The 24703-nt window shown below is 43.8% G+C and overlaps 1 protein-coding gene across 1 annotated transcript in view; it reads right to left on the bottom strand.

The window, feature by feature from the left end:
* Positions 1–764: 764 nt before the first annotated feature.
* Positions 765–24703, bottom strand: part of SAMD12 (sterile alpha motif domain containing 12) — a 378982-nt gene continuing 355043 nt past the window's right edge. The window contains exon 5 of the mRNA XM_082721798.1: positions 765–1274. Coding sequence (XP_082577924.1) covers positions 1252–1274 — 23 coding nt within the window. The 3' untranslated portion in view covers positions 765–1251. The remainder of the gene's footprint in view (positions 1275–24703) is intronic.

Below are 24703 nucleotides of genomic sequence, written 5' to 3'. Positions count from 1 at the left end.
AGACAAGCAATAACTGGGTTGACTGTGCTTTGTTGTAAGACATAGTAAAAAAAAAAAAAAAAATTAATTGTGGATATAATCCCAGAAAGGATTAAAGGGGACTAGTAGGTTCCCTACTGAGGCAGCAACCTGGGGTGGACTGGGCCCTTTTCCTTCTTCAGGCTCGCAGGGGGACACTTGCTATTCCTCCCCTCTTCCGAGAGCTGTGATTTAAATTTGACCTAAAAAGTTTTCTAAAGTTGTAAAGTCAGACCACACAGGTAAACTGTATTCTGCTGCCCTTTCCCTCAACCTACCACAGTCTTTGATTAAAGAGCCACCCCCTTTTGTTCTTTGAAAACACTCTGCTGTAGAGGGAGTGAATGTGTACCCTGGCCACCTAGAAGCCTCCTGTGTTTGTCTGAGTGTAGATGTGCTGAGTTGGGCCCCGGTACCAGGAACCAAGACCTAAGATACTTCAACCACCAGACCTCTTCTCCTCCCCTTTGGCACAGCAAGAAACCCAACTGGTTGCCTAAAGTATCAACAGGTCAAGTCGAACGATATCATGGCCATGATTACCCCAATGTACTGCAGATGACTGCGGATACGTTGGGAGCGGAGCTTGTCTTGGACAGTCTGAGCCAGAAAGAAGACAAGATTTATAAAAGAGAGAGAGAGAATACTTGTTTTCCCACATGTACTGGACGTGCTGATTGGTTTTGGTGTCGTGTTCTCATGTAAAGTGCTTAAGAGTTGGAGAGAATACCTTTAGACGTCGTAACTAACATAATCAAGACATGTTTACATTCCTACCAGGGCAGAGTATCGTGAACGCTTCCACTGAGATTGCAGAACTGCTGTGATTTTTTTTTGTCTAACACATCATGCCATCTGCACACATAATAAAATAATCCAGTAGTTGCCATGCTAAAATAGGACTTCTAGTGAAGGGCACAGACAGCTCCCCTAAGGGAGCTTGAGTTATGCACAGTGATGAAAACTGGAAGCAATTTTCCAGCTAATGGTCTGCCAATGACCACTTGGAGCAAGTTGGCACTGTGTATTATGCACCTCATTTTAAAATCCACAGCAAACTAAGATTTTCCAAAGCCCATGATCTTGACCGAATGGGAGTTTTTTCAGTTAATCTGGTTAATCTGTCAGTGCTCCATGGAGATCTTCTGGCAGTGCCATGAGTTAGTCTTTCTGTGAGGAACAGGCCACGTTCATATCAACTGGCAGGACAGCAGCTTGGAAGGCTAACCACGTTTATGGAGAACCCTCGGTTGAGGCTGTAAGAGGAAAAGGGAGAAACACAGTGAGTCATTTCTTTATGTTCCCAGTTACTGGTATGTAGCAATTATCCTACTCAAACAAACTCTGACATCCTCAGGTCAAAGAGAGATCTCGAACAGAGATAATAGTTGCTCAACTCCAGGACAAATTTAGGGTGGTCTATCTTCTTGGAATGTTCTTCCACCATTTGGCAGGACATGGAAGACATCTGTCTCAGGGACTGGCGAAGGTGCCTGGAAGGCAAGGCAAAATCAGATCTCTGGAACTGGCTTCGTCCCTCACTGGTCTGTGATTTGGGAAACCATTTTGCACATTATGGAGTTTCATGTATTTACCTGATTGGGAACAGGATCAGATTGGGAGTGGAATGAAAACATTTGTGTGTGTGTGTGTGTGTGTGTGTGTATGAGGTGGGGTGATAATAGTGGTTTTCTTTATCAGGCAGCTTTCCTGGGATAAAACTTAGAAGGAAACATTGGAAGCAGTATGGCTGGAGCTCCTGAGTTTGCTAGCTGAAAAATGAGACTGGCTGAGCAGCCCGTCAGGGCCAGAGAAGGTCATCAAAGTCTGACCAGAGATTGAACGACCTGTATGGCAACCTTGCATTTGACTTTGGTGCAGATATATCTTCTGGGTTTTGCAACTCTTTATTTTATAAATTTCCTATCATTTTATCTGAGTCTCCACATAGTTCCTTATACACAAGTGCTTATTTATTGATATGGGAGTGCCACTGAATGTTTTGTTAGAAACATACCAACATCAGCTTTATTTAATACACAAAACTCTTGGGCAATGGCAGAGAAAGAAAGCCAAGAGCTCTTGATGTTAAAAAAAGATAACAACAACAACAACAAACTACTGAGGCTTTTTGAGAGAATGTACAATTTATAAGCAAATGTCTGATTAAAACTTGCTATTTTTGAGAAAATGCAAACACAAAAGTAAGGTACTATTTAAGCATACTAAATATAAAAATAATAATGCTACTGATAAGGTTATAATGAAAGTAGAATACTAATATATTGCTGATGGCATTGTAAATTGGGAAAACAATGTCAATTTATTTAGAAACTATTAAAAATTCACATTCTTTGAGTCACTGTTCATTCAAGAAGTGTATCCTAAGGAAATAATCTAAAAAGATGAGAGAAACTATATGCAAAGATATATAACCTAAAGGTTATTTGTAATAGTGGAAAAATTGGAGAATGAGTCTCCCATTGTTGAAATGTAGGTTAAGTAAATGACGGTGCATTAACAAGATGGATGCCTGTGTGACTACCAAAGTAATAATTATGATGATTTTATTAGCTATTAGCTACCACGTAGCTATGTGGTAAACAGTTACGATACACTACAGTGCAAAACTTACACATATGCGTAGAAAAGAACTCTAAGTGAAATGATGGAGATACTAGGATTTTTATTATTGTTGCCTTAAATATTTTGTAAAACCACAAAAATTAGGTTCACAAGAATGCAGATGTGACGAAGGAGCACTGACTAGCCTAAGCATCCATACTAATACTAATATGAACTCCAAAATAACTACCTTGAAGTTCTATTAAGAGATAACACTCCAGTCACACTGAAGTGGGAATAGAAACCAAGATGAATATGAATCATCTGTCCAGGTCAGTCTGCCAGGGAATAGTGCAGCCTAGAAGATCCACACGGATTTCTGGGAACCGGACACAGGATAGCATCCTTTTGGGATTTTTGCTAAAATCAGCCCTAGAGTAGCGAACCCAGAAATGGACCCTCAACTCTATGGTCAACTAATCTTTGCCAAAGCAGGAAAAAATATCCAATGGAAAAAAAGACAGTCTCTTCAACAAATAGTGGTGGGAAAATTGGGGAGTGACATGCAGAAGAATGAAACTGGACCATTTTCTTATACCATACACAAAAATAAACTCAAAATGGTTGAAAGACCTAAATGTGAGACAAGAAACCATCAAGACCCTAGAGGAGAACATGGATAGCAACCTCTTTGACCTCTGCCGCAGCAACTTCTTACTAGACACGTCTTCAAAAGTAAGGGAAACAAAAGCAAAAATGAACTATTGGGATTTCATCAAGATAACAATTTTTGCACAACAAAGGAAACAGTCAACAAAACTAAAAGACAACCTACAGAATGGGAAGAGATATTTGCAAATGCCTTATCAGATAAAGGGCTAGTATCCAAAATCCATAAAGAATTTATCAAACTCAACACCCAAAGAACAAATAATCCAGTCAAGAAATGGGCAGAAGACATGAACAGACATTTCTCCAAAGAAGACATATAAATGGCCAATAGACACATGAAAAAATGTTCACTATCACTCAGCATCAGGGGAATGCGAATCAAAACCACAATAAAATACCACCTTATACTGGCAGAATGGCTAAAATTAGTAACTGAGGAAACAACAGATGCTGGCGAGGATGTGGATAAAGGGGAACCCTCTTACACTGTTGAGGGAAATGCAAACTGGTACAGCTACTCTGGAAAACAGTGTGGAGGTTCCTAAAAAAAAAAAAAAAAAAAAATAGAGCTACCCTATGGCCTAGCAATTGCACTACTAGGTATTTACCCAAAGGATACAAACATTATGATTCAAAGGGGCACCTGCACCCCAGTGTTTATAGCAGCAACATCCACAATAGCCAAACTATGGAAAGAGCCCGAGATGTCTACCAAGAGAAGATGTGGTATATAAATACACGATGGAATATTACTCAGCCATCAAAAAGAATGAAGTCTTGCCATTTGCAAAGATGTGGATGGAAATAGAGGGTATTATGTTGAGCAAAATAAGTCAGAGAAAGACAGATATCATATGATTTCACTCATATGTGGAATTTTAAAACAAAACAGATGAACATAGGGGAAAGGATGGAAAAATAAAATAAGACAAAATCAAAGAGGAAGACAAACCATAGGAGACTCTTAACTCTAGGAAACAAACTGAAGGTTGCTGGAGGGGAGGCAGGTGGGGTGATGGGCATTAAGGAGGACACGTAATGTAATGAGCAGTGGGTATTACAGGCAACTGATGAATCACTAAGCTCTACCTCTGAAACTAATTTTAAAAAATCAGCTCTGGTAAAATGTGTGACTTTAGAAAATTATTTTTAAGAGTAACCATAAAATTTAGAAGTGAATTACTGATAATAGGGAACCTCATTAATTATATTGGATCTCTATATTGGATCCTGAATTAGGAGTTGATAATGAGGCTTATCATAGTTGTTGCTTTTCTAAATAACCACGTTTTTCACATGAATCTGTAATAGCCTTTAGAAAGCGGATGTGTCTAGTTTGAGGCTCTAATAACCTTACATGAACATAAGATGAGCCCATTGTATTTCAAAGCTCTTTCAACTGTGGTTCCCCTGTGCACTTCTTAGGATAGGTAGGAATAGTCCCATTTTATGGATAAGGAAATTAAGGCCCAGAGGTATTACTCACCACGGTCACACAGCTTGTGTACTGTACTCAGTACCCAAGTACTGTACTCAGTCTTAGGTATTTCCCATGCTAGTGACATGCAGGAATGACTGGGACACATATGTCAAGTATAAATATTCAGAACCTTTCCCATTCTCCTCTCTCCTAAGTAGGTTTCTGTGTTTATCCACAACCATAAGCCCACTCAGCACAATAAAGGGCCTTGTTGGACACAGAAGAAAACTGAAGACTTAAATTTATATGACAAAGACAGAGATGATAGGAAGAACAGAGGGCTACTCCTCTAAGGCATGGACACACACAGCAGTAGAAGCCACTGAGAAACAAAGTGGGAGTTTTGGGAGTGACAAAGGGGACTCAAAGTGAAGGCTGCCCTGTGAGTCTGGCCTTCAGAAAAGGGCTGGCCAAGAAGAAGAGCATGCTATGGCATCATGCCCCCTTGACCATCTTTCCATGGAATCAGTAAAGAATTCAGTGCTCTTTGATGCTGTTGTGCTTAGTTGTCTTTCATTTGAATGTGTCACCGCATTGAGTTGGGCTTTATGAGGCAGCAAGGGGCCTCTGTTGACTCAAACACCAAAAAGGTGTTTGCCTAGGGGCAAGGCTTGAGCCACTGTCTTCCTATCACAGAGGTACAGACAGGTAAGGGCTCTGCTGTCATCCCTTTGCTCGAGACTTCTTTGGTCTGCAACTGGAATGGTATCTTCAGGTATAGGGAAGCAACCTGAGGTCAACATGCAAATTGGCAACATCAAATTGCATTTGATGGCTCTGGCTCTTTCAGGGGAGGAAGGGGTGTACTTTTTGGGTTCCATCCCCTGGGCTTCGGCCATCCCAGATTCCTTCCAGCTCCCCATATACACAGACTCGTTCACAGCCTTTGCTCAGCCTTTCCTCTTGGGTAGGGAGCCTTCTTCGCACACCCTCTAATACTAGTGAACACTTAGCCCTCCATTTTCCGAGACCACCTTACATGTCGCATTCTTTATGAAGCCATCTTTCCCCTACATGTAGCTGACAGCAGCCCCCATCAGCCAGCATGGCATCTGAAACCAAACCCACCAGGAACACTTTACTGTATCCATCTCTCCTAAATTTTTTGAAGTTGGTGCCATGTCTTTTGAGCATGTGTCTTCCCAGGGCAAAGCAGCAGGTGTATAGAGAGTGCTACATGAATAGTGAAATTAATGAAGAAAGGAATGATGTTGGAGAAGACAAGTTTTTTTTTCCCTTTTCATTCTTTCTGGCTTAAATCAATGCCTAGTTTTATAGGACATTTCATCCTGTAGCTCAGGTCTGCGTAATGGAGAGGGGGATCACTTCAGTTCCTTTCTTGCCCCCTAAGGACTGAAGACACGTGTGCGTGGCAGTGCCGGCTCTGTATGGCTCTGCAGCTAACACTTGGTAAAGGGCTCTTTCTCAGATCTCTGTTCGGTGGGTCAACGTGACGATTCAGGCATTCTGGGAACTAATCACCTCCTAATCCAGTGGCTCCAGAGTCTGGGATGAGCAGAGAAGCATTTCAGTCCAATGATTAAGGGCTCGGGCTCTGGAATCAGGCAGATCTGGGTTGACGTCCCTGGCTCACCGTTTTCCAGCCATACTATGTTGAAAACATGAATTTGTCCAGACCTCAGTTTCTTCACCTTTAAAATGGTGATCGGAATCCCCACCTTTCTGGGTTGCTGGAATGATAACGGGGGTTCACAGAAAAAACACTCTGCATGGTGTTTGGCCAATAGCAAATATCTGCTGAGTGATGGCTACTATTTATTATTATTATCACCACACATTCCCCAAATTCCTTAGAGCGACAAGAAATACAAATAAGGCAATGTTCCAACGTCACAGCTGGGGGCTGGGAAAAAGAAACACCATGGAGGGTGGTGTGGGGGGGTGGGGGGTGGGGGGGTAATGTCAAGCCTTTGCACCCTTCAGGAGAAGGGTAACACTCTCCTCGCCTGCCAAGACCACAATCAACATTCCCTGGCTTCCACTCTCCCCTAAATGAGTGCAGACATTGACGGACAGTTCCATGATAAGATTTCACATCAAAGGCAGGAAGGGCCAGAGAGGCAACGGTCAGCCTGGCAGAGGATTCAAGAACAGACATGGGACTGAGTGTATCCAGCCCCACCTCTTCCCTAGCCCAGCCGCAAGAGGCTGGTGGGAGGAAAAGATGCGGTACACAGGCAGCCTTACCTCTCCTGGGCTGAAGGAAAGCAGTAAGACCATTGCTTAAAGGGGTTATTTAGTGTCCTCTGTTCAAAAGGAGGACCCATAAATTAGGCAAACAAACAAACAAATAAATAAATAAAAGGGTCCTCTCCTCTACCTGAAAGCGTCTTTTATGTGACTCAAGTTAGAGGACTTTGGGAGTGGACCTAAACTGCATTCTGATGTGTCAGGTGTGAGAGGCACATTCCAAGGCTGTGAGAGCCACAGTTGCGTTAGCAGAACTAACATTTGTTGAGCCGGTACAGTGGGCCAACGAAAGTTCTACACGCAGTCACTCCTGGCTCTTCACCACCATCTTTGAGGCCTGAATTATAAGATCTTCTTAATACAACTGGAGAAAATGAGGTCAGGTTTATTAACTCTTCCCAGTCCTAACTCTAGAGAGTATAGGGCCCAGACTAGAACCTAGATCTGCTCTCACCACAACGCTTTCCTGACTCAATAAGAAAGCAAATTCCTTAACTCCCAATAGGAATGCTGGAGAGAAAGTAGTTGGGTGTGTGTGTAAAGGAAAGCTCATCAAATGGGAAACCTATACATAAAATGCCATAAATTAGAGGTCTGACCCCGAGAAAGCTTGTGCATTCCTATTTAACAATCTGAAATCTTTCCCAGGTTTAGCGCAGTAATTCTCCACTGGATGCCATCCCTCCTACACCCCAAAGGGACATCTGCACTGTCCAGAGACACTTCTGGTTGTTGCAACTAGGGGGTAACTACTGCATCTAGTGGGTAGAGGCCCCAGACCCTACTAAACCTCCTAGAATTGCGTTAGGACAGACCTCCCCCAACTGGCTCACCCCCATCAAAGAACTATCCAGCCCAACCTGCCAATAGTGCTGTGGCTGGTTTAGAGAATACAGGTCCTTGTTTATCTTCTCTTCCTGGTTGTGAGCCAAATATATCACTCCCAAAATAGGCCAAGATAAAACCAACTGTAAGCATGCCTGCCGTGTGCACAGGATGTAAGGCTGAGTTCAAACCTCACTCCTTCTACTCTTCATTTGCTCACTTTATTTAATTTTATATTCAGTGTAATCAAAACCTCTAACACTAAATCATTTCTAACTTTTAGAACCCTTGCAGGTACACCATTATATGAATCAAGATTGGATGATTTAAACAGGTATGCTCAATTAATGAGTAAGCATGTGGGGGAGAAGTCAGGAGAGAAAAGAGCAAAGGGGGATTTATGTGGCAATAAAGCTCAGCCCTGCCCCCGCCCCCCCCCACCCTCATAGTTTGGGGGGAGTGTTTGACCCCTGAGAGTATGACTAAGAAATTAACTCTAACCCCCTGACTGCATGAAAATCGAGGTCCAAATCTTGGGCAAAATGAGGATCAGCCTGGCAGAGGACTCGGGTTACGGGTGAGAAAACAGAGGATGCGGACAAACTAGCTTGTAACTTCTCGTAAACCCTAGTAACCGGGAAACTACCTCGATGCTGTAGGTGTCAACCCCACGGGGCCACAGGGAGCCCTGATATCAGGTTAAACATTATTCTGGGTGTGCTCTGTTGAGGGTGTTCCAGGATGAGATTAGCATATGAATCAGCAGACTGAGGGCAATCAGTGCAAGGTGGTCCCCTCCAATCAGTGCAAGGCCTGAGGAGCACAAAGGCTGAGTAAGGATTCCCCAGGAAGAAGGAGCTCCTGCTGTTTGCAATAACATGGATGGATCTAGAGAGGATGACGCTGAGTGAGTAAGTCAGAGAAGGACAAATACCGTGTGATCTCACTCATATGTGTAATTTAAGAAATGAAACAAATGCACAAAGAAAAAAGAGACAAACCAAAAAACAGACCCTTAACTAGAGAGAACGGATGATTATCAGAGGGGGAGGGGGAATGGGTGAAATAGGTGAAGGGGATTAAGAGTGCACTTACCCTTCTGAGCACTGAGTCACGAGTCACAGATAGAACTGCTGAATCATTATACTGTATAACTAAAACTAATAAAACACTGTTAACTATACTGGAATTAAAAAAATAAAAAAAGAAAAAGAAGAAGAAAAAAATTCTTAAAAAAAAAAAAAAAGCCAAGAAAGGAAGAATTCACTCTCTATGCCTGTCTTTCTGTCTTCGAGTTGAGACACTGGTCTTCTTACTTTGAACTCAGAGTCAGATGTGAACTATACCTTATACCATCAGCTTTCTTGGGTGTCCAGCTTGCAGATCTTGGGCCTTCTGAGCCTCCATAACTGTGTGAGCCAGCTCCTTATAACAACTCCTTTATCCGTCCAACCATCCATCCATCCATTCATCCAACAACTCTCTCTCCCCATGTGCACTTGAGAGATAGATCTGTCTATCTCTCAATAATGAGAGACATAGGTAGATACAAATAGATTGCTATTATCTGCTGTTGAAGAACCAAGACCTCTTACGGGTTCTGCTTCTCTGGAGAACACTAACACTGAGTCTGTAGACAACAATGCCCATAATAATAAGCACCAAGGTTAACCGACTACCGACCACATGCTTGGCATCATGTTAACGACCTGCAGCTACTGTGTAGCACCTCAAGCAGGTAGATGCTGTGTGACCTCACTCCACAGATGAAGGAAGTCGGTGAACACACACTGTGCGTTAGGCCAGGCTATGACCCCTGATCTGGTTATGACATGTCAGGGCCTGTTGATTCTGGAAGTGCTAAGCAGGAAATGTGCAGTTCCCAGGCCCCAGGGGAACATTTTCAGGCAAGTATTTATAGCTAGATGGGGTAGCAAGGCCTTGGCCTCCATCCCCCCCACCCTCTAGTGGCTCCAAATACCAGAAGAGGAGTCTTCCTGCAGCTGGCTTTGCAGTCCTCCTTGGCTTGGGCTGTCACCTCTCTCTGGGGTTTTAGAAAGCCGAGAGATGAAGCCACACACACACACACACACACACACACACACACGAGTGAAAGAATGCACTTGTCTGCAAGCTGTCCTTCTCCTTTTCCTCAGCCAAACAAAGACACTGTATTTGTCTCTGCTACAAGTAAAGCTGCTCTTCTACCCTACACAGCTGAAAACCTAACAGAAGTCAACTCTGGTTCCTGTGGGTTAAACTGAGTCTCTGGATTCCAGGGTTTAGCCACGTTGGCATTTCGGCCACAGGTTCTCAAACCTGCCTGCATCAGATTCATCTTAAGGAGCTTCTTAAAATCGTAATCTTGTCCAGCCTCTCCCCATTTCCACGGATTCAGAATGTCCAGGGGGAGGTCTGCAGACCTCTATGATTCTCTTGCGGCCCGCCGGGCACAATTCCACAGAAGCACGATGTCCTTTCCCCAATACTAAAACAGCAGTTACTTGTCCTTCAGATAGAGAAAAGTGTGTAGACCGAGAGGAAATTTGGTTTACAGTCTTGTTTGGTTCATGTAATAAAATACCAACCATCGTGGCTAGAATCCAGGGCAGCGATCCAAACATCGGATTTTAGAATGGGACAAGACAAGAGCCGTGAGGCCTGAGCAAGCCATCCAGCCCACTCAAAGTCCCAGAACCTAGGCATGCTCCACTGTCCCAGTCTTCTTTCATCTGTACAGGTTGATTCATGCACCAAGCAAGCAAGCAAGCAAGCAACATTCATTCCATTGAGTATTTATTAAAATACCCAGTGTTGCCTGGGGGGCTTTGGGCTTCGTGGAGTTTCATATCTGTATCACTGTACGTATCATACTGCATTAGAATCACCTGATGATGTGTCTGTCTATAAACAAATGCTTGTCACACTTTATTCTTTTTTTTTTTTTTTAAGATTTTATTTATTTATTTGACAGAGATCCCAAGTAGGCAGAGAGAGAGAGAGGGAGAAGCAGGCTCGCTGCTGAGCAGAGAGCCCGATGTGGGGCTCGATCCCAGGACCCTGGGACCATGACCTGAGCTGAAGGCAGAGGCTTTAACCCACTGAGCCACCCAGGCGCTCTGTCACACTTTATTCTATGAAGAAATCCCCTGGAGAGCTTGGTAAGGCATAGATTTTTGAGCCCCACATGGAAAGAATCCGATTCAGTCGCTCTGGAGTGTGTCTATGAATGTGCATTTCTAACAAACTTGCAGGGACACTGATGTTGCTAGGACCACTCTCTAAGCACCCCTGCTCCTGACCCCAAGCTTCTTCAGCCAAAGAATATGTCTTCTATTCCTTCTGCAGTGTGTGGAAGAAAGCCTAGAATATCAAAGGGGCTCTTGAAATGTTTGTTGAATGAACGTACTGTCTAAGCTACATGAGTAAGGTTAGTAGTTACTTAAAAGTAGGGGCAGAATTTGCTTGGGGGCCATAGTACTGTTCTCTAATGAGAGCTGGTTCAGGACCTTCCATGTAGGGTTACATGGCGGGGGGAATCAGTTGGTTAAGCATCTGCCTGCAGCTCATGTCTTGACCCCAGGGTCCTGGGATCCAGCCCTGTGTTGGGCTGCCTGCTTCTCCCTCTCCCTCTGTCCCTCCTCTTTCTTGTGCCCTCTCTCTTTTTCTTTCTGTCAAGTAAATAAGTAAAATCTTTAAAAAGAAAAAGAAATTTCAGTATATACATGCATCTGAACTCCACAAATTCTCTGTGATAACCCAGGACACCTATAACTTCAGGCTCTCAGGGCATGATTTCCCCAGGAAAATGACAAAAACCTCACCCACTTTATGACCGTTTGAAATGAGAACTGCTGACAACAGCGGCTGCCATCTTGCACCATAGGGATCTGATTTGATGCTTTTCTGGGAAAAAGTATCATCAGGCCAGATGCTCTCAGCAGGGATGTGTTTGTACAGCCAATTAGTAGGAGGTAGCCCAGTGATTCCATTCTTTGCACTGGACAGAGGTAAGCATTTCAAGTCATTAAATTCCAACAGCCACTGTAAAAGCCCGCAGAACCTTCCAGAAGAAAACTCTACCATTGGCACAAACAATAATGAATGTCATGCGAGAGCATGAACATATGCCTTGAGGTTCCATCCAAGTTGCCACTGACATTCCCCTCCATCTCCACAATGGCAGGAGCGGTTGGCAGATTATATTCTGAGGGACTGTCTCCTAATTTCTCCCGTTGCTTCTGCTTCCCACCTCACTCCCAGAGGCTGACGTCAACTGAGTAAGTCAAGTTTCTTGTCCTTCCTTTTTTTCTGAAGTTCATCTATATCCCTCTTTGTCTATTTAATCTTATTTTAATCCCAAAGGCTTCTCTGTGGAGCAATCCAGTAGTTTCTTCACTGGAAAAATGCTAAGATTCACATCTTCAGAAAAAACATATTTAAAATAATTCTCCAGATCCTTAGCTTTTACAAGAGACGAGAGAAGCACATTTCTAAAGGCGTATACAAGGTATACTTAGTGCTTCTCCTTTTGCATGCCAAGTCTCAAGGGGGCAAAAGTGTCTTTTTGAATTAATACCATACAAGCTAAATAAATATTAACATGTAGTGCTGATAATAATGATGGATTTCACCATACAGAGTCTTAGCGTGGAAGGGTATTTTACAACAGTACTTCTCACATTTTAATGTGCGTATGAGTCACCTGGGTATCTTGTTAAAATGCTGATCATGCAGGTGTAACAAGCTCTCGGGTGATACCGGTGCTGCTGGTCTGTGGACCACATTGTGAGCAGCAAACCATAGAGTTCTTAATCTACAGCAGCTCAGCCCAGCGGAGCTCTCCTCAAGGATGGGGATGTTTAGTGTCCGCTTTGCCCAATATAGTAACCATTAGCCACATGTGGCTACTGAGCACTTGACATCTGGCTAGCGCCTAGAGGAAACCAATTTTACATTTTATTTCATTTTAATTCATTTAAATTTAAATGATCACATGTGCCTGGTGGCTACTCTACTGGAAAGCAGCTTTGTAGCGTAGAAAAGAGCCTGAGAAATGTAGTAAAAATTTCGGAAAGAAAAAAACCCCAAACTAAGAAACCAGGTGAAACTACAGATCCCCTCACCCATATTGTAAATTTATTCTGATCCCCACCTCTCCTTTCTGCTTTCTGTTGCAAGGGCTCAGGGCTTCCTCTCTGTTCTCCATCATTTTCCCAGAATCGTTCTATAAACAAAATAGTGTAATTAGGAAAGACTTTATAAACATTCTGAAGTGTAGAGGATTATCTCGTTTACATAAACCCTTTTGAGTTGGCAAAACCAAGCAACGAGTCTTATAAGAAATCATTCTTTTGTTACAGGTCCTTTCAACTCGGGTACGCCTAGCAGGATTCTGAATACAGGCTCCCAGGTTATTTCTTTACGTGTGTTTTGGACCTTTGGTCTGGAACATCGGAGCATATGGAAACAGACACGGAGTCTAGAAAAGTTCAAAAAGAAAATGAGCTCAGTTCAAGTTGAGTTCCCCCAGATGAGAAAATGTTGAGGGTCGGGGAACAGGAGGGCTTAGTTTTGTCTAAACTGATTTATCAGCTCTAACCAGGTTACAGCCTATATTACAGCTAACGAGGTTGGGGGATCTTCCCTGGGCTGGTGAGTACTAATTTCCATTGAGGAAAAAGTTATGAGGCTTGGATGTCTTAATGATAATAGATAATTTCTCTGTGTTGGCAGAGCTACAAAGTGCGTTGCTATGAAACTGCATGGATTGGGCTATTTCTTTTGTGTACACAGTTTCCACTTAAAGAATCCGCTTGGCATGAGTCGCAAACCTGCTCGGGGACCCTTGTGATTAATTGCTTGAACTGGCTGGTGGCCATCAGCAGGATCTTGCAATTGACTAGGTTCTACACAGAATTATGAAACTGGAGGTTTAATGGGATTTCAGGTAATGGAGCCCAGATGTCCAAGACTATGATGTTTGAAATTACGTTTGCAAGGCTTCGGGGCTTAAACCTTATTTATTTCTTGCTTAGTAAATTTTCCTGTTCCCATCTTAATGTCATCTTGGACCAGTCGAATGCTCAGGCCTTCATTATGGCATACCGCACCTAGAAAAGACATTCACCAAACGAACCTGCCGCCAGCAGCCTCGAGAGACCCGACCTGCCTACCTTCCTGCCCCTGGGATTACCTTCCAGCCAAGCCTATGGTCATTAACACCCCTTCCACCACCTTGCCACTGCACAGCACTTAACTTCCAAGTTGCTTTCACACATTTAATTGCATTTTATTCTGTTAGGGTCTAGAAGCAATGGGCTGGGACTGGTATTATCATCTCTGTTTGGATGAGGAAACCAAGCAAGGTACACAGAAAAGAAGGAATAGTAATAGCTAACAGTCGTGGAACGCTTATGTGCCAAGATCTACTGTTCCCATGGCGTTTCTGGACCTCATTCCTTTAAGCCGTCTCATAGCTTTGAGACAGATAGGATTATCAGCTACACTTGGAAACCCAGCAAACTAAGGGCTGGGGCATTTGGGTCACCTTAGTAACTGATGCCAGGCTGGAAGCTGGCACTCTGGTTCCCAGTTCTGACGCACGGCCACCTCCTTAAGGAAGTGGCATCGCAGAGGAGACTAGCATCTGTTGTCGCTACCATTCATGGTCCATCATTCCCAAGAGAGAAGACAACCCCCCAGGCAGATTTTTCTTAGGAGAAGCGGCCTAGACTCCCCGTCCCTGCTCTCCAGAGCAGTGCTACTTCCAGAATGCTCGGAGGGAGGAGGGAGATCCTGTTCCATGGCATCCCATTTGGAAACCGTGCGTGGCTCACTACTCCAGACCCTGCAGTCATGCTTCAGCTAGTCCTTGCAGCCTCATCCACTCTGCATTCCTGACACAGGAACCGGTGGCCTTTGTTCTGCACTGCCTGTCCTTGGTTTGTAGGGTCCTTCCTTCCTTCCATCCTCCTGCTCAAATTCTCCCCTTCCGGCAAGGCCAGCTCACAGGCCACTTTAGGAAGGCTTCACATATTCTCACAAAGCCTATCTCTCTCCATTGGGAACCTCCACATGACTTTGCTGAATGAATGGATGAACAAATGGGAAAAACAACTTCATTTCTGGACCGCTGTTCCTGGCCCGATGTGCAACATCGCGGATATAGGCACCCAGGCAAACCACTGCCATATAATGTCCTCTCTGCTGCCATACAAGATTCCAGGGGAGCAGAAAGAAGGGGCATGCTGCATGTCACTGGCAGATGTGGCCGGAAAGTCTGCCCAAGCCTCATCTCCCCTAATAGTTGGGGAAGTTTCACGTTCACGGGGCTCGTATTCTGCGCATCTGTGTACAATGCCTTCAGCACAGTCTTGAACCTGAGCAAATATACAACAAATGCTAGGACTGTACTAGAAGTGATGGGGTTTCTGTCATGATGGTGGGGCGCATAGCCTTGCCACCTCCCCGCTTTCCAGTGGAAGTGCAGAAGAGGGAGGGAGGTCTTTGTGGATGCCCGCACACACCTCACAGGGGTGCTTGGCCCGGAGGGAGGGAGAGAGGGTCAGCGAGCATCAGGGGCCCAAGCCATGGCGCCCGTTAGGAAGGGGTCAAAGGATGTTTAACACACAGCCTGAAAACCAGAGTGTGGTCATGTCTTCCCGAAACCAACTCCTGTCTTCCAATGTTGGGAAATAGTTCTTGTTTTAAGTTTTTCTCATTTTAGAGCAGTTCCTCTTATTACTTAGCATTTAAAATTCTCTGTACAAATTAGCTATTTTTATTACTCACTCCTCTCAGCAGGAATGTGAGGGAATCCTGGGCACGAGCCCAGCCCCATGAAAGCCCTTTCGAGAGAGAGTTCAAGTCTGGTTTTGAGGAACTGCAAATAGCATTTCATCCATATTCCGGAAATCTGTTGGAGACAGGAGGTGGGATGGGTGTCATGGCCCAACAAGCCTCTCTTTCCAGAATCATCAACCTGCGTTGCTCAACAATCTGAAGGAGTCAGTGTAGAATAATAAAAATAATGGTTTCTTCCACTTGCTAGTTTTGAGACGGGTCATGTTACTGAACCTCGCCAAGCCACAGCTTTGGTGACCGAACCAAGCCACAGCTACTTCATCTGGAAAGGGAGGGAACTCGTGTATTCCTCACCCATAAAAGGAGTGAACAAGAACAACAACAAAAGACATTTTTGTGGGAACTATTACTTTTCATCGAATACAAGATACATTTTTTTAAAGATTTATTTATTTGAGAGAGAGAGTGCACACAAGTGAGCGAGTGTGCTTGCAGGCATGGGAGGGGAGGGGCAGAGGAAGAGAATCCCCAAGCAGATGGCCCACTGAGCCCAGTATGGGACTCTATCTCATAACCCATGAGACCATGACTGGAGCCTATACCAAGAGTTGGACGCCCCATGAACTAAGCGATCCATGTGCTCCAAGATGCAATTATTTTTAAAGCTTATTTATGTTTTTTGGAATCTCTAACCCAATGAGGAGCTCAAACTCATGGCTCCAGGATCAAGAGTCATGTGCTTTCCTGATGGAGCCAGCCAGGCACCCCAAAATAAACAATTTTTAAAAATATTTTATTTATTTGTTGGGGGAGGGGAGAGAATAAGCAGGGGGAGCAGCAGGCAGAGGAAGAAGCAGGCTCTTCCCTGAGCAAGGAGACCAATGTGCGACTCGATCCCAGGACCCTGGGATCAGGACCTCAGCCAAAGGCAGACTCTGAGCCTACTGAGCCACTCATGTGTCCCAAGATGCAATTTTTAACATACCACTAAAAAGAACAAAAGAACCCACCCCTGCTTATTAAATTATGACATAATGATTTTTGATAGCCCTAGACAAGGAACAAGATTAGCCTTTTGCTGTTTTGAAATTCTTTCATTTATTCTGAAGAACCTGGTAATTTCTCTGTCTTTTGTGTATTATAGGCAATCCTTCTGCATGCATTCCAGTAATAAAACACAATGTGCTTTCATCTACTTGTGATATGCTCTGATCTGAGATGGTAGTGAGAGCTCACCATTGCTGCTTTGCAGAAATATATGAAATCAAGGCCATTTTTTCTGATGTCAAACATTTGCCTCCCTAGTGGCATCCTATTTCAATGACGTTCAGCCTACAAGATAAATTTTCACTTCAGTGCCAAATTGTAGTGTAATATTTCTAAAGACATTTTAAATAGCAATTAAACTCAACAGGTGAAGTACTAACAGTATATATAACTTGAGTGAGTGATGAAAATGTGAACAATCAGAGCCAAATTCATGCATGTACAATCGCCATTTGACCTATAATGATTATACGACTGCCTAGATTGTAAAATGTACAATTCAGAAATGTGGAGATATGAAAAAGTGCATTTGAGAATCAGTGAAACATGGTAAATGAAAGAGCATAGGGGTCTCACAACCAGTAGATGCCCAACAAATCTCACCTTCCCTTTTAAATAAAGAAGGAGAATGTGGTGAATCTCAAAGGTTCAAGGAGGCTAGACCTCCTTTTTTTTGCAAAAAAAATTAGATACTGGATTTAAATCTGACTCCTGATAGATACAATTTACATTCCAGAAACACAAAATCATGAAGGATTTATATAGAAATCAAAGTATTTTTCCAAACACGATGGCTGCAAATTTTTTGTTGCATCCCGTCTCCCTACTTCCTACTGAGAAGTGGGGTCTTTGTCCTACTCCCATGAATCTCGGCCAGGCTTATAGCTGCTTTGTCAACAGAATAGGACAGAAATGGCATTGGGCCAGTTAGGTGTAATATTTAGGAGGACTGGAAACTTTTCTTCTCCTCCTTAAGACCTGTCAGCATGCTATACGTAAGTCAAGTTGCTACATGGAGAGGCCCACGAGGAGGAGAACTGAGGCTCTTCACGGACGCTCCAGCTGGGCAACCAACCAACTACTTGGACTAAGTTGCCAGCCAACTGAGCGTACCATCTTGGATGTGATCTTCCAGCCCCAGCTGGGAGCCTGTGGGGGAAAACAGGAGGTCCCTGCTGAGCCTTGCCCAACGTGCAAAATCATATCCAAATGATGACTATTGAGTTTTGAGCTTCTAAAATACGCAACAGTTTGTTATATAGCAACAGATCATTGAAATTCACTACCTTGTTAATTTTCACAGATGTCCTGAGCAAGACCTGTTCTAGAATCTTAAAGAGTAAGATGTGGAAGTGGAACTCGATCTTCTGATCCTTGGTCAGAGGCCCCTGCATAATTATTCTGCATAATGGAGTTAATTAGGGGCCAAACAGGGCTCTTACTATCTTACTCCTTAGCTCTCATCTAACTATATGATGAGAGCCAAATGGTCTAGGCCAATTCTGGTGGGTTCAGGAAAGAAATAAAGAACACTCAATGGGGTGCCTGGGTGGCTCAGTCATTAAGAGTCTCCCTTCGGCTCCGGTCATGATCCTAGGGTCCTGGGATTGAGCCCCACATTGGGCTCCCTGAGGAGCAGGAAGCCTGCTTCTCCCTCTCCCACTCCCCCTGCTTGTGTTCCCTCTCTTGCTGTCTCTTTCTATCTCTGTTAAATAAATAAATAAAATCCTTAAAAAAAAAAAAAAGAACACTCAAGAGTGGAAAACATTCAGTCTTTCAATCTCTCTCTCTCTCTCTCTCTCTCACACACACACACACACACACACTCACACACACACAAAATCTTAAAGCTTAGCTGGAATTTGGAAGTGGACATTATGAATTAGATGCAAATGTGCTTGCGGTACTCCCAAGCTCTTTGACACATGTGGTAGTGACCTCAAGGAACTATTGTTCTTAGCGGAAACAAGCTAGAGTCTCAGGGGGTTCGTTCCTATCGGTCACAGATTGTTCAGAATGGAATCTCAAGTAGACACAGATTACCTCGTGGACAGACTAAAACACAGGGAGTGGAATCCATCACATCCTTATGACAGAAAGGCTCCACATCGGGAGAGAAGTCTGGTTGATCCAATGTCACTTTAGACAGGAACCGAGTATATTTCACACTGTTGTGCCCTTTCAATGCCAGGATGTCACAGTCTTCTGCTTCCACATCCCGCAGCCTGTATGGGCAGGCTATGGCTTCCACAGCCCATGAAAGCTCATGGGAAGAGTGTGTGCCCCTGGTGGCGACAGCTATGGCTAACCAGGCCATGCTGTCAAGTGTTTCATCTTGCAGTGCGACGTTCAACGAAAGGGGCTTAAGAAGATGGATCTTCTTTGTGTCAGAGAAACCCTGAGTATCACTGAAGCGGGAAGCCGTTCAACAGGCGTCTCTGTAGGATGCTATCTACCATGGGTCTGCATGTGAGAAACGCGGTATTTAATTTATTCTGGAAATCAAGAGGGGAAGGGAACATACATTTCGTGCTGAATTCAATACAAATAGCTGTTGCTTATCTTTGCTTTCAAGCTAGAGCACTTACGAAATTGTAATTCTTCCCCATGGCTTGCGGCTGATGGCAAAGCTCCCATTTCTTAATGACATCAGAGGCGTAGGAGACAGTACCTTGTGGCACACGGACGTCATAGAGAGGAGTGGTAAGTGCAGGTGAGCAATGGCCGGAGGTGGAGCCAGAGGCTGTAGGGGACCACTACTCAGAGGAGAGGTTCAACAAGGGGTTCTGGCTGTTTCCATGCAAGGAGAATTTGCCTGAAGCATTTAAACAATTCTGCAGAAAAACGATCGGGCTAGAAGAATCGAACTTCTCTATCCAGGAACAATTTTGTTTTGCAAGCCAAGTTACAGCCAAACTCCTCTATTTCAGATGTTAAGCTCTGGCAATGTTAATAATCTAAAACAGGAGCTGGCAAACTCTAGCACCTCCTAGGCAAAGCCAACCTCCTCCCTGTTCTTGTAAATAAAGTTTTATGGAGACCCAGCCACACCCATTCATGTATGTTTCATCTGTGATGGCTCTTCCGTTGCAATGGGAGAGCGGAGTGGTTGTTCCTGAGATCATATGACTCACAAAGCCTAAAATATTTACTGTGTAGTTTTTCATACAAGTAACTAACATACTAAACTGACCTGCACAATGAGAGATTTTAAAAAACATATTTAGATACTTGAAAGAGTGAATTTTGATAATCTGGAAAACTTCCAAGTATTGGAGTGTATTCTAACTGTTTCTTGATACAGTATCAGGCACACATGAACGTGGTGTGAGACTTCAGGACCCCACTGCTAAGGCTCCCGTGCACTGCATGTAAATATCCCTTCACTACCCACATCCCTGCGTTGGTTTGTCCTTTCTACTTCCTGGCCTCAGCATTCCTCTCTGGCCCCGCAGTAGTTTCCTATCTGGTTTCTAACTGTTTAATCTTCTATGCTAATCTCTTCAAAACACTCTCATCCCTTGAGCCTCCCCAGAAAAACTACCCATTTTGTTTACCAGCACATACCAAACAAAACTATCCACTATGGGCAAGAGATTGTGCTAGATTCTGAAGGAGATTCAGAGCTGAGATAAGGAAATTTTTGTTCCTAAAGTGTTGAAAATCTAAGGAAGGAAGTACAATATACTTATAGAAGAATAATTTATAGAATAAGGTATTAAATGATGCAAAAAAAGGTTTATTGGATTTCATATAAGGAAATGCTGGCTGCTCTGTGGATTGGTCGTGGAGAAGGTGGAGTTAGAGAGGAAAGGGTAGTCTAGGAAATAAGTGATACCTGACTCTGTTCAAAGCCACCTGTATTCCTCATCTGAAGCTCTCTGTAGTCACTACCCATCCAACCAACCCACCTTCCTCAACATTCCTCACAAGTAACCTCTCCCCTGAAGACCTTGGTGCTTTCTGGACTCTGATATTTGGGCATGCTATTCCTAATGCCTAGAAAAGCTTTTTGTCTCCTCAAGCTTATCCCAACTCGACCTATTACTTGAGGGCTAAGCTTCCATCTGGGGGGGGGGCATTCCAGCACATGGTCCCCTGCGGTCGTACTGTGCAAGCCTAGTACACAGTTCACATCAAACATGGCTCACAGTCCACGTTCTGCAACACCAGAGCTCAAGACAAGTGCACCAATGACAGGCTTGGATGTTAAATTGCCCTGAGAGCCTAAATGCTTTTTCTCAAGTCTCAATTACTCCATGGTGAATCAGTAATAAACAGTCCACAGCCTGCCATGGGTCTGTAACCCACAGTAAATAGCACTGCTCTAGTCTAACCCCGTCTCTTCCATCTTGTAAGTCATCATAGCATCTATTACCCATTTTAGAGGCTAAAAACTAGTGGTACATAGGCCAAATGCGAATTAATTGCCAAGATGTAAAAACTGGATTTATATGTCCTTGAAAAATTGGCAGTTGTGGCCTTGTTGTCCTACATTCTCAAACGACAGTCACTGGCTAGAGCTGAACAGACCGCTCCTTATATATGGCATGAACTCCCCAGTTCTCCCCAGTTCCCATCACACCTCCTAGAATTCTCGAGATAGCCCACCTCTCTCTTTTTTGTGCTCACCCGAGCCCCGTGGGCATTTGTGTTGGACACATTGTGCATTCTGTGATGCGCCTTCTGCCACTTTAATTATATTTTCACATATTCTAATTGCTTGCTGCGTGTGTGTGTATTGTGTTCCCACCTAGATGCAAAGTCCTGGAGGGGAGAGACCGTGCTCTGTACTTCTTCTCAATCTCTTTCAAGAAATAGCAGGGTGCTATTCACACCAACAAGAGCTTAAAACATTTTTTTTTTTTAAATATTTTATTTGAGAGAGTGAGTGAGCAAGTGAGAAGGTCAGCATGAGTGGGAGGGGAGGGGCAGAGGGAGATGCGGAGCAGGAAGCCTCACGGGGCTCCATCCCAGGATCCAGAATCATGGCCCCATCCAAAGTGAGACGCTTAACCGAATGAGCCACCCGGCGTCTGTCTTCGGCTCAGGTCATGATCTCAGGATCCTAGGGTTGAGCCCCACATCACCTGCTGAGCAGGGAGCCTGCTTCTCCCTCGGCTGCTCCCCTGGCTTGTGCTCTTTCTCTTGCTGTCAAATAAATACATATAATCTTAAAAAAAAAACTTTAAATAAAAATAACCAAATGAACAAATGATCAGTATTGTCTAGGTTATACATCTAACGTACAAATCCCATGTCAAGCACACACAGTAATTTTGCCTACACTCTCTGGTGGGTCAGAGGTAGCTACAAATTCCCCGACACTCCCTCCCAGTGACAGATGGGGGTCGATTTCCTCTTCCCTCGAATCTAGGCTGGCCTCTGACTGCCCGTTCTAGGACTAGCCTGGAAAAGGATGGGCAGCTTCTACATGGTCTCTTGAGAAGTCTGACTCCTCGGTAGAAGAGACGGTGTCGAGCAACCTTGAGACTCTGTGGAGAGGGGGAGGGCCCAGCGGAGCCAAGTTGTCCAGCCATCCCTGCCAAGGCACCAGGAAGAGCAAGGAAAGCTGTCATGGGCCAGCCCAGCCACCAGCAGGACACCACATAGGAACCAGAGTCAAGGCCATGTGAAGCTGAAGAGTTGCCTAGCTGAGCCCTGAGCCAGTCCCTAACACTGAAAACTGTGAGATACAATAAAGTGGTTATTGTCTTGAGCAACTAAGTTGTGGATGCAAACAGAGATGGATACACGACACAGTGATGGATACACGACACGACACAGCAATGGATACATGACACAGGGATGGATACATGAAGCAGAATTTAGTCAGAGTTTCCACGGTTTACCAGACTAGCATCCTTATTTATTTATTTATTTTAAAAGATTTTATTTATTTGAGAGAGAGAGAGCTCAAGTGAGTCCACAAGTAGGCAGAATGGCAGGCAGAAGGAGAGGGAGAAACAGGCTCCCGCTGAGCTGGGAGCCTGATGTGGGGCTGGATCCCAGGACCCTGGGATCATGACCTGAGCTGAAGGTAGACGCTTAGCCAACTGAGCCTCCCAGGCACCCCCAGACTAGCATCCTTATTACCAACACTCAAGTCCTTACATATCTTTGGAAAGTTACAACATTCCAATGAAAATGATAATGCCTGTCTGGTGTTCTAGGTAAGTGGCTGAAGCTGCTCAAGGAGGTAAGTGGCTGAAGCTGCTCAAGGAGGGAAGGGCTGACCTTGGAGTTTTGCCGATGAGAGAATGAGTGTCCCTTGGCACACATGTGGGTGCGAGTGAATACTTGCTGATGTATAATTCCACTGTCACAGCCTTCAGTAATGGAAAAATAAGTCATATCTTGGTCTCTAGAGCAATTGTGCTGGGCTATTCTTTTTTTTTTTTTTTTAATTTTATTTTCTAAGTTACGAAGATAGCTAACCATGATTTTGATCCACACAAATAATCTGGCCGTAATTTTACATTTTATGACTTGGTTTCTGTGACTGTGAGGTTGTGGAATAAAACTTTTATAGTCTTTAGGAAATGGTTCATTTCAGTTGCCAGATCCTAGAAATCTGTAGGTCTTTAAAAGAAGTGTACATTTTTGATAAAAGCTTACCTCCTTCCCAACAATCTGTTCTTAGTTAATCACTACATTTTTCTTCTGCCATCCTTATCACGTTGTAAAATCAGTTTATCAAAGAACTGTTCTCAACTACTCTCATGTTTTTCTCAATTTCCTGTTGGAAACCCTGGGAACCAATTGGCAACAATGGTGATTCAAGCACAGAGAGACAAGATCTAGACTCTGCTAAGGTTGGAAAGGTAATAGAAACAGTTGACAGTCACTTTATCTCTTCCTAATAATTTGTCCCCATGAAACAAACAGATCAAAGTGTTCCCATAGAACACTTTTTCAGTATTTTGATATGGTCACTTTATAATCATGTAACCAAGGATTATGCAAATCCTGTCCTTTGAATGCAAATGCTGTCCTTGGGCCAGAGGCTTAAAAAGCAGGAGGGGTTAGAGACTCGCATAGGGAAAAGATAACAGTAGAATATGATGATGTAAAAACCTCTGGAATTGGCCATCTCTTGATTTTGGCTGGGAAAGTGATCTCATGGTTGGGAGATGGAGCCCCATGATGGGCTCTGCACTTAGCTAGGAGTCTGCTTGGGATTCTCTCTCCCTCTGCCCCTCCCCCTGCTTGCACATGTGTGCGTTTTCTCTCTCTCTCTCTCTATCAAGTAAATGAATAAAATCTATTAAGAAAAACCCTCTGGAATTATTTGCACACCATTTCTAAACAAAACAAAACAATACAACCCAAAAATCAAACCACACACACATTGTAATCACTAACAGGAGAGAAAACTTTTCAAAACTAAATTGGAGGGACACCTGGGTGGCTCAGTTGGTTGGACGACTGCCTTTGGCTCAGGTCATGATCCTGGAGTCCCGGGATCGAGTCCCACATCGGGCTCCCAGCTCCACGGGGAGTCTGCTTCTCTCTCTGACCTTCTCCTTGCTTATGCTCTCTCATTCTCTCTTTCTCAAATAAATAAATAAATAAATCTTTAAAAAAAAAAAAAACTAAATTGGAGACAAAGGAGTGCTCATGAGAAACTGAAGACCCATAGTGAAGAGAGGTAACGGACAGAATCCTTGTCTCCCCTATTATGTGTTTATGGTCTGGTTCATGCAGTCACATGACAATAAATTCAGACGTGCATTGATTAAAACAATCTCTGCCCACAAGTGGTTCACCATCTGGTGAGGTGAGAGGTAAACAGAGGAAGGAACTAACTATATTCCAATGGGATAAGGCTGTATGAGTGGTGCAGAAACTGTGCTAGAAACATATGGAATAATTAATTACATCGAGGGAGTGGAAAGGGGCCTTTAAACGGAGTCTGGTGGCTGAGTAGGCTATCACTGTGTATAGCATTTTGGGAAGAGAGTTTTGCTCCAGACACGATGTGGAAGAATGGAGGAACAGAGTTGCTTCTGGAATGGCAAGATGTGAAGAACAGCTTAGTCATAGGATAAGTTAATTGGGTGAGGGGTGGAAGAGAAA

This window comes from Mustela nivalis (assembly GCF_964662115.1).
Source record: "Mustela nivalis genome assembly, chromosome: 2".
Classification (NCBI taxonomy): Eukaryota; Metazoa; Chordata; class Mammalia; order Carnivora; family Mustelidae; genus Mustela; species Mustela nivalis.
The sequence above is the reverse complement of the archived record's forward strand: the minus strand, read 5'-3'. Positions and strand labels throughout refer to the sequence as shown.